The 10,060-nt window shown below is 38.5% G+C and overlaps 6 protein-coding genes across 6 annotated transcripts; 3 read left to right on the top strand and 3 right to left on the bottom strand.

Annotated features, from left to right (window-relative positions):
- On the bottom strand, positions 1 to 321 carry JH06_0477 (peptidase C1A family protein; the record flags this gene model as incomplete). Its single annotated transcript, XM_014673887.1, has 1 exon — positions 1 to 321. A coding segment is annotated over one exon (321 nt), but the record flags the coding sequence as incomplete, so codon positions are not given.
- A 452-nt stretch (positions 322 to 773) lies between these two features.
- Positions 774 to 1,760, top strand: JH06_0476 (protein kinase; the record flags this gene model as incomplete). The annotated part of the gene is made up of 1 exon (XM_014673886.1): positions 774 to 1,760. One exon carries the CDS (start codon positions 774 to 776, stop codon positions 1,758 to 1,760), a length of 987 nt encoding a protein of 328 aa, XP_014529372.1.
- Positions 1,761 to 3,171: 1,411 nt separating this feature from the next.
- On the bottom strand, positions 3,172 to 4,889 carry JH06_0475 (CAMK protein kinase; the record flags this gene model as incomplete). The annotated part of the gene is made up of 9 exons (XM_014673885.1): positions 3,172 to 3,198; positions 3,242 to 3,360; positions 3,391 to 3,502; positions 3,535 to 3,709; positions 3,830 to 3,957; positions 3,987 to 4,411; positions 4,445 to 4,641; positions 4,672 to 4,817; positions 4,851 to 4,889. The coding sequence occupies 9 exons, from the start codon at positions 4,887 to 4,889 to the stop codon at positions 3,172 to 3,174; spliced, it is 1,368 nt and encodes a 455-aa protein (XP_014529371.1).
- Positions 4,890 to 6,126: 1,237 nt separating this feature from the next.
- Positions 6,127 to 6,706, bottom strand: JH06_0474 (hypothetical protein; the record flags this gene model as incomplete). Its single annotated transcript, XM_014673884.1, has 4 exons — positions 6,127 to 6,321; positions 6,351 to 6,497; positions 6,538 to 6,594; positions 6,626 to 6,706. 4 exons carry the CDS (start codon positions 6,704 to 6,706, stop codon positions 6,127 to 6,129), a joined length of 480 nt encoding a protein of 159 aa, XP_014529370.1.
- A 196-nt stretch (positions 6,707 to 6,902) lies between these two features.
- On the top strand, positions 6,903 to 8,542 carry JH06_0473 (hypothetical protein; the record flags this gene model as incomplete). Its single annotated transcript, XM_014673883.1, has 6 exons — positions 6,903 to 7,100; positions 7,133 to 7,276; positions 7,306 to 7,440; positions 7,477 to 8,226; positions 8,288 to 8,449; positions 8,483 to 8,542. The coding sequence occupies 6 exons, from the start codon at positions 6,903 to 6,905 to the stop codon at positions 8,540 to 8,542; spliced, it is 1,449 nt and encodes a 482-aa protein (XP_014529369.1).
- A 435-nt stretch (positions 8,543 to 8,977) lies between these two features.
- JH06_0472 (histone deacetylase) lies at positions 8,978 to 9,882 on the top strand (the record flags this gene model as incomplete). The annotated part of the gene is made up of 5 exons (XM_014673882.1): positions 8,978 to 9,271; positions 9,303 to 9,410; positions 9,441 to 9,498; positions 9,530 to 9,718; positions 9,752 to 9,882. The coding sequence occupies 5 exons, from the start codon at positions 8,978 to 8,980 to the stop codon at positions 9,880 to 9,882; spliced, it is 780 nt and encodes a 259-aa protein (XP_014529368.1).
- Positions 9,883 to 10,060: the final 178 nt, after the last annotated feature.

Below are 10,060 nucleotides of genomic sequence, written 5' to 3'. Positions count from 1 at the left end.
CCAGTCAACCTCCTCAAGAGCAGCATCCATAATGGGAGTAGCAGGCTTAGTCATGGTAGGCTTCAGCATGCATCCGCACATCTTAGAGGTGGCGAACTCAGTGTTAGTCATATCAGCGAAAGGAGTAGCACCGACGGTGTAAGAATGACCCTCAGCGTTAATCTTAGCAGCCCACTTCATGTTGTACTCGAAAACCTTAGCACGGAAGGCTCTCTCAGAAGGAAGATAGTTCTTTCCATATCTGGCCTCGAAGGCAGAGAAATCGCTGCGAAGGCTCATAGAGAGAGCGACAGCAAAGAGAACGAAAACAATCGACTTCATTTACTCACGTACAATATAATTATGAATAGATTAACACTCAATGAATGACGCACATTCGAATATACAATTATTGGTGAACAAATATAACAGCCAATGATCACTCTGAACTGGTTTTCTTACCGTTTTTGTGTCGATCTGATTGAAAAAAGGGTAGATAATGCTTGATAAAGATCCATAGCCACAGGCAGCTCAAATATTACTCATTTAAGGTGATTGTGATTCGATGTCGGTAGATGTTGAACTCGCTCTGTTAGTGGTATCTGGAGTTATATTGATTAATAAAGGCGATTACTGATAGAATTCATCAATGAGGGTATCATACTAATGTAGCTCATTATTCCACTTCAATGAATTCAAAATTCAAACTGATGATGAATAGGATGCCTATAATAGTGTTTTGGATCGATAATGAATTCATAACAGATTGCCATTTTGTCAGTATAATTTTCATTATGATTACTAACATTGAACTGACAGAACTGTCTTCGGGAACGACATTAATGAGTGATTTCCATGTTAAGAGTGTTGAAATGGCGGATCCTACCAAACGCGATGAAGGAAATGCAACGATCTTTTACTCAGGAAAGTATGAAGGATATAAAATGAAAGTGAATATGAAGAATGGAAAGAAGGAAGGGAAGGGAGTGATCTATCGAGAGAACAACATAGTGTTTATGGAACTCTGTTTTGTGAATGACATAGCAGAGGGAGAATTAACAGAAAGGAATAGGTTAGGCCGTATTATAAGCAAAGGTTGTTTGCATGAAGGACGAAAGAGTGGTTTGTTTATCGAATTCGATGATAAGGGTTTGGAATTGAGTCGATGCTTCTATCGGAATGGCCTCTTGATTAGTGATTTGAAGAAGAGTGAACAAATCGATGGATACTATGATGAGATCGATGCAAATGGAAACACTCTTACCACATCCCAATACACTGCTGATCGAACACATAAAGAAGGAATCTGTTATGAGTATGAAAATGGTGTATGTTCGAAGAAGTATCAATATAAGAATGATGAAAGATTATTGTTGTTGTGCGAGTTCAAAGAAGACGTAATGATTGAATATGACGATAAAGGGAAACGAGTATATCAAGGAGGATATGTGCTAGATAAGACTAAGGGTTATCTAAGGAATGGTGAAGGGAGTGAGTATATGAGTGATGGTGAATCTGCTTTGTACATTGGTCATTTTGAAGAGGGAATGAGAAATGGTGAAGGAACTTTGTATTGTGATGGATATCCACAATATATTGGTGAATGGAAGAATGGGTTAAAGAATGGACAGGGAAAGGAGTATGATAAGAATGGAAATGTGGTGAGACAGGGAACTTGGAATAATGGGACAAATGGTAGTGATAATTGCTATAGTTGTGCGATTTTATCTCTCTATCTTTTTTTTATTGGTTTAATAGCACTTGTTGTAAGTTTGGCATAATCCTTCCGCTTGCTATATTCACCAGTTCCTTTGTTTCTTTCTTCAAACAACTATCTTAGTGTTTCTATATCTGCTTAGCTAACATGTCTATTGAGTAGATTGTCATTTAGCCACAGTATCAAGTTATCATCACACATTTCAGTAGCACAACTTGTTTTATCACTAATTTTCGATATACGCAGGATATAAGGAAGTAGACAGTTTCTTATCAAATAAACTGATATAAATTTGGTACTTTTGTTAACGATGAAGTCACTTTGACAAGATGATTGATTGGATAATAATATTGTTAGGAATTCATTACCCTGATAAGCATATTCTTTTATTTCATGAAGTTCCTTTATCCACTTCTTATGATAGCAGGTCAGAGTTGGTTGAGTCGCTTAGAGATAGTCGTTATGAGTTGCTCATCGGGTTCTTATTCTGTGAGAGTTACAAGGCACTATACAACCGACCCACGAGAAGAAACAGCAGTACTCAGATCTGGATCAATAAACCTTCTAACAATGACATACAGAGGTAATGCATATGACTATTACAATGTATGTTTGACTCCTGGTCGTACCTACACTCTAAGACTTATGGATGAGTATGGTGATGGTTGGTCTGCAAATTCTTATATTGAATTGACATATGGAGGTCAACGAGTTGTCTATGGAACATTGCTCACTGGGTATCTAGCTGATATTGACTTCTTTATGAGATCCAATCTATTCCCTGTCATTATTCCAACTACGGAGGCACCATCATTCATAGAAGAGTACGGTTTATACTTTCTTCTTGGTTTTGGTGGTGGTTTCTTTATCATTGTATTGATAGCAGCTATTGTATCCTGTTCTAAAAGCAAGAAAACGCTGCCTAAACAACCAACTAAATAATTGAACCACATAGTTGTTTGTTAGACAGATATCCGAATCTACTGCATACTCAGTTTCATTTCATTAACGTTTCAAAATTGATCAGAAAGCAATAATAATCAATTCATCTCAACAGAGAGGGTATACTCAACAAACATATCATTTCAATTTCTCAACAAAAGTAGTAGAAGGAAAGAGTTTTGCACTAAGATAACAAGGTTGGTATGAAGGAATGTCAAATGTATGCAAGGTTTGCTTATGCAGAGTTATCCAAATCCCTTCTTCATTTGAGAACTCAGATACTCCTAAAAAGAGAGATCCAGATGGAATCTTTCCAATGACACGCCCTTGAACACTTGGTTCAGATCGAATGTTGTGCAATGCTTGACCTAAGCATGATGTCATCCAATCATGAATACCGCGGGGAAATAGTGATCGATAGATATGACAATCATTTGGTACACACATAGGATCATAACCGTGTTTCTCGACTAACAACCAATTGTGCCGAGTTGAGTCATCTAACAGAACCCATACTCCTTCATTTGTATAAATCACTTCAAGAGCAGGCACTTGCATATCTAAATTCAAATTCAAATTTAAATTCAAACTTGCCGGGATCACTGAAATCATTCGACGAGCCAAACTTGGATTGTCTCGAATCCCACAATTCGTCAAACTGATGAAATAAGTCACTTCTTTTGTGATTTCAGAATTCTTGATACCTTCTTCTGTTCGTATACCTAAATGTCAAAATAGGGACAATTTCTGACATGGCAGAATTTGGTCCTTTCTTCGAGCATTGAATCGTGATAATTGTTGAACTGCTGCATTCATATGCATGGTTCGAGTAGATTCAAACTGCATCCATCGCAGTGTGCATGCCTATACATAAATCGAATTCTAGAAATCGGAACAATTTTTGCAGTAGCTCGTTTCGAAACATTTGGAACAAGCAGAGCTCGAATGAAGTCCTTTGCATCTTCAGATACAACATTCCATTCATTAGGATAGAATTGAAAGGTGCCATTAACAATCATACGTAGAGCTGAAATGTCATTACTCTGAGGAAATGGAGGATACCCGCAAAGTCTATAGAGGATGAGAGAGAGTGGAATTAGGAGTTTGTGATAAGTCAATCAATCACAGTATGTCAATCATTCACTATCACATCAGTCATCACATCACCATCACTCCTCATCATTCACTTACAAGATATACGTAATCACACCCAGACTCCACATATCCACAGCAGCTCCATAATGTTCGCCTCGAATAATCTCAGGAGCACTATACCCAGGAGTACCACAAATCGTCTTCAATGATTGATTCCCATCCGTCTACATTCCATTCTAATCATATTTCTCACATGAGTCGCAAACCCAAAATCCGCAATTTTGATGTCCAAATAATCGTCCGAATTTTTTAATAGAATATTCTCAGGTTTCAAATCACGATGTACAACACCTTTCTCATGGCAATAACGTAGAGTGTACAGAAGTGTTCGTACCAAATTCTGAGCTTCACGCTCTGAATATGAAGTCCGTCTACTAATTGCATCAAACAATTCACCTCCTTCTGCTAATTCTTCCACAATGTAGAAATTTGCGGAATCCTGACAGAAATCCTTCAATGAAATGATATGCGGGTGATTCCGTAATTCGTACATAATTCGACATTCTCGTTTTAACGAATTCAGATCTTTTTCTGTCAAATCACTTTTATGAATGATTTTGACAGCTACTGATTCACCGGTATTCAGTAATATACCTCGATGAACAATTCCATATTTCCCTACCAATTATGGAATTCCATAATTCCTCTTACCATGACCCAAAACATCTTGAAACTGAACAATATCATTTATATTGACATTGGATGCTTCCAATGCAGTAAGAGCAATAGGATCCATATCAGCACTAGCATCATCAAATCCATCCAACAGATTGTCAATATAAGTGATCATATTCTTTGTTAACAAATCCGCTTTACTCCGTTTGAGTTCATCGAAGAAGGATGCAGCACTCAGAATTAGAAAATTATATCAATATTACAATGCTTTTTGTGTCACCACAACTTCGATAGGACGACCGTTTTGATAGGCTTCGACATCCATCAAGTATGTCTTTAGAGAATCTTGATCTGTACAATCTAGTAGTTTGCACATTATCATGCTTAATTCTGGATCAATTTCTGAACTCTACAAGCATTAGCTATCGACAATCACTTATACATCATCATTCGATGACTGAGAGATGGAATTCAAGGACATTAGAAAAGAAGGGGTTGTGAGGGAATCGGTGAAGTTCGTATGGCAATCCCTCCAGGCTTGATTTATGTTACAATACCACTTCTGAGCATCCTCTTCTGTATTCCAGGAAAACCAAAATGTAGTTTTTCGAGTCTACACAAGTAAGGACCAACAACAAGCGGATCACCTGAAGAGAAATACAATATGGCCGACTATCATTATAACAACACTGTCGAATCCGCAAAATTTCAAGATATGGATGACTCATCTTTGGAGACGCACCTTCTTCACCACAGACTAATACTTCCCGACTTGTTACCTTTAACCAAGCTGTTTCCCATTTCTTAACCACACTCCGCTACGATTTGTATTGTGTTGTCTAGTATGTACCTGTCTCTCGCAAAACCCTTGGATATATACTTTAGAAGATGATGGAAGGGACAAAGACCCTGATGAAGAAAAGGACATCAACAAAAATGTGAGACATCGAGACAATTTGTGAATTCCCGGGTCTTTCGGCTCCCCTTTGAACCGGAAAGAAAACCGTATTCCACTTCGTCATTGCAACAAATTATGATAATTGGATACACGATCCAATTTCAATGTAGTGAAATGACTTCTTCGCGAAAATAACCAAGAGCAGTTTCGAAGTGATTATTGGAAACATGGAATTAAACTGGGAAAAAAACATCGTTTCTAAACAGGAACACGACAATTACAAAGAATGGCACGATTCATTCCATGTCGACTCAAAACGTGCGAATTGAGCAATTAGGAGATGATATGGTTGATGAAACTATCCACTTGCTCGTATGTATGAATCAGCGACTTTTACTCTAGAATACGATTATGAGTAGCAAACAATCTACTCAATTCTATCGAAGAGTTATAAGACAGAATCCAACACTTCAACTTGCTGGTAGATCTGGATAACACTTTTGAATGTAGCCGTCTTGAAGCAAAAGGTTATTGGAGCATTGATCTGCAGGAAATCGGAAGATCGTGTTGAGATTATTGCCTTAGCTGTAAAAGCAGTTTATCGTCACCAAGGGATCGGATCATCATTAATTCAAATACTCTTTCATCGAGTTACTCAGTTGGATGTTACCATCATCGACTTGTATATATCTTTCATGTCAATTTGAGTAGGCTTCTTAATGTAACATTCATGCAACAAATAATGACACTCTTCGTTTCTATCAATCAGTCGGTTTTAAGGAAATGGAATTGATCGACAAGTACTATAGAGAAAAAGACTCTAGTGCAGTTCACATGATTTATGAAACAAAAAGAAACAAGCTTCATCAAACTGATCCACATTGAGACGAGTTGATTTGAGTTTGTTATTGATAAATAACCATTCTCGCAAATCCAAACCTTTTTGTGTATAAGATTCATTGTAGAAATATGGTAAAATGAGAGGAATGTTCTGGCAAAAGAGTATCACATGTACCTAGAATCAATACCAATATCGACTCCTACATAACTATATCCAGATTTTACTGGACAAGGAATAGGTTCTGAAATCAAGATTCTCTCCACACGATCAAAGTCAAACGCTGTATTGCACTCCACTCGATTCACATAGACTTCATCTTCACATACAATAGCTGTTTGCAATGAAAGACACTCATTCATATAATTACATCCAAAAGGATATATTCTTTACTTTTACAGGCAGACAGTGCTGATCATAGGTTTTGAGTCGCTTTATTTCATTAGCAACCTTCATCTTCACCAACAATCCCCAAAAGTACCTGTTCATCTGCCCATTTGGCGACTTCAACTTCCTTGTCAGGGTTTTCTTCAACACAACTGTCCAGTCGAGCGTCGACCATTTTTTGAATTGCATTTTTAGCCTATTTCCTTGGATTCCATTATTCTGATTTAGTATCTTGAATCCACAATTATTGCATTTGTGGTTTAGAATCCATTTGGTTTGAAGCTTATATCCAAAGTAAGTAAGCGTATCATTTTTCGAATGAAGGTGTTTGGATGCTTACCGTGCCATAGTATTGAAGGATTCATTTTGAAATGGAAGAAGAGAACCAACAGTTGGATGATACTACAAAGAATTCGACTGAATCTGCTCAACAACTAACCGCTGCTTCTGGAGAAGTATCGACGAACCAGATTACCGAAGGTCCCCCAATCTTGGAAACTCCGAAAGAGGAGGAGGGGAGTGAGGAAATGACTCCGCAGGAGGATTTATCTCCAACGGATCCAATAAGGGTATCATGTAGATGCAATTTGTTGAGTTTTAGGATGTTGATATTGATGGAAATGGAATTGAGGTGCAACAAGGTGAGGCAGGAAACAATATTGGTCGCTGGACAGCACAAGAACATAGTTTGTTTTTAAAGGGATTAGATCTGTATGGCAAGGATTGGAGAAAGATTTCCACCATAGTAAATGATAGTGGGCTGTTTTAGTATAGGTACCAACAAGAACACTCATTCAAATCCGTACACATGCTCAGAAGTACTTTCAAAAGAATGACTTTGGCATGAAGTATGATCGTATACCTGAGAATCAAGATACACCAATAGAACGTCGTAGATCTGTTGCAAAAGTACGATTATGTGTAATATCTGATTTTAAGCGAAAGGTTAATCGGAGTCACTCTCGTTCCACTTATCAGTCGACATCTCGAGTTGCTCCTCGTCCTTCTCATGTAATTATTACACGTTCTCGTACTCCAAGTCCTATTCCTGAAGACTCTCCGGACAAATCTTCCATCCCTCTGGAGACTATTTCAACCATTCCTTCTGAGTTCCAACCAGATGCCAATGAAGTTCCCGAGAGTACGCTAACTTCATTTCCTTCCCATTATCGTTCAAGTATTCGAGCTAGTGCAATGAGTCGAAGCAGTGAAGATCATTTCAGTCGACGAATTACTCCTTTGGGAATATACATGCCGAAGGATCGAATGAAACAGGAGCACCAATTTGCAAGTGTAGTTTTGGAATTACTGAAAAGGAAGGCATTTGATGATACAAATGAAACTGCCAATGAAACGGTTGAGGAAGCAGGGATGAATGCTACTATTCAATCAGAGCGTAAGGCAAGTGTGGTTGATCAAATCAAACCTCCAGCTCAACAGCCAGAACGTAAAGCAAGTGTGGCTGATCAAATCAAACCTCCAGCTCAACCAGAGCGTAAAGCAAGTATTACTGATCAGATCAAACAACCAGCTCAACAGCCAGAACATAAGGCAAGTGTGGCTGATCAAATCAAACCACCTCCAGCTCATGTGAGACCAACTCTGCGATTAACAAACCCTGATCGTTTGATGTCATTTACTGAGTCCTTGGAAGATGATCGAGAGAATCGAAATGCTCCACGAACTCCTGCTAATGTACGTGGTAATCGATCCTTATTGCATAAAGTAATGACTATTTTTGTCATTCCAGAAATAGGCAATATTAACATCAGAGAAAGCAACTCGAGATTTCTTTGCAGAACACAGTAATAATGGAAATGCAATTCAATACTATGTGAATCAAGCAGATCCACATGGATTCACACCTCTAATGACAGCAGTGTGTTTGAGTGATATGGTCACAGCCATGAATGTGACGGTGATGTTAGTAGAGAAGGTGAGTGAGTGATAGTGGTTGAGTATGCTTGAGGGAGTGATTGACTGGACTGATTCTGATGAAGTGAGTGATTGACTGGACTGATTCTGATGAAGTGAGTGATTGACTGGACTGATTCTGATGAGTGAGTGACAGATTGACTTGATATGAACTCTTCACTAACTCCTGTAGGGAGCCGAATTAGAAACAGTGGATCGTGATGGTAACACTGCTCTCATGTGGGCTGTCATAGTTGGAAATAACCGTGATTCTTTCATTCATTTCTAATCATCAGCCATCACTCAGTATCTCTTGACCCAACATGCATCAATCACAACACAGAATCATGATGGGAACTCTCCTCTTCATCTTGCTGTGATTCATTCTCATGTCAATTGTATCGAATCACTTGCTCGTGAGCAGAAGAATCTTCTTCTTATTCAAAACAAACGCCATCAGACTCCCTTGAATATTTTGAATTCCAGTGAGTGTGGTAATTCTTCTCTATTTCTGTCATTACCAGAATTGTCCATGGATGAGAAATCCAGAATTCGGGAAGTTTTTTATCGTTCAATTCCAAGCCTTCGTACTTTGATTGTGAGTCATCCTGATTGCCTTCTTCATGTTCCCCGTGAAAATGGTAGTCAGGGTTCAAATCCATGGGAAGCTCCTGCTCGAATTGATGCAATCATGAGCGAATTGAAGGAGGCACTGAAGGATTGGGAAGTAGAGTTTGATTCATCATTTGAACCTGCTTCAAGTGATGATATCCTTCGAGCTCATTCTAAACGATACATGCGATTGCTGTACGATTTGAATAGTTCTGTAAGTTGGATGGAGATCATGATCATGGTAGTTGGAGAAGGATCAGAGTGTGGCATTTACACCTCATGTTCAGAATGGATTTGGAGTTCCTTCAGATAAGATTAAGGATGAAGCAATATGTGATACATCCTTTAGTAAGGTAACTGAATGATTCAGTTATGATGACTAGGGATCATTACAAGCTGCGTTAAGAGCTGCTGGAGGAGCTATTCATGCTGTTGATAAGGGTGATAATGAGTGAAGAAGTTTCATTTATAGTAATCACGGGGGAATTCCGAAATGCTTTTGCTTGTATCCGTCCTCCTGGTCATCATGCAGGAACAGATGGACTGTTAACAACAGCAAGCAGTTGTGGCTTCTGTGTGTTCAATAATGTGATGATTGCTGCTTTGCATGCTCTAGAGAAGTATCCAGATTTAGTGAAACGAATAGCAATTGTTGACATTGGTATCTAGTGAGGAGAGAAGTGTTGAGAAATAGATGTTCATCATGGAAATGGAACAGAACAGATTCTGAAGCGATTTGCTCATCCTGAGAAGATTCTCTTTTGGTCTTCACATATCTTCTTTAGTGTAAGTATTGGAGTGATTGATTATCATGCAAACTTTTGATCACTTCTGTATCTCATCATCACTCACACTGTCACACTCACTCATATTTCACCCACTCAGCACTTACTCACCTTCAGGATACTCATCACGACTATGAGTTCTATCCAGGAACAGGGAAGTCTGATTTCGTCTTTGACAATATATACAATCAACCCATGCAACCACTCTGGGAGACAGA

This window comes from Blastocystis sp. subtype 4 (genome assembly GCF_000743755.1).
Source record: "Blastocystis sp. subtype 4 strain WR1 chromosome Unknown seqid_0025, whole genome shotgun sequence".
In the NCBI taxonomy this organism is placed as follows: Eukaryota; class Bigyra; order Opalinata; family Blastocystidae; genus Blastocystis; species Blastocystis sp. subtype 4.
This window is presented reverse-complemented; position numbering and strand designations above follow the sequence as displayed.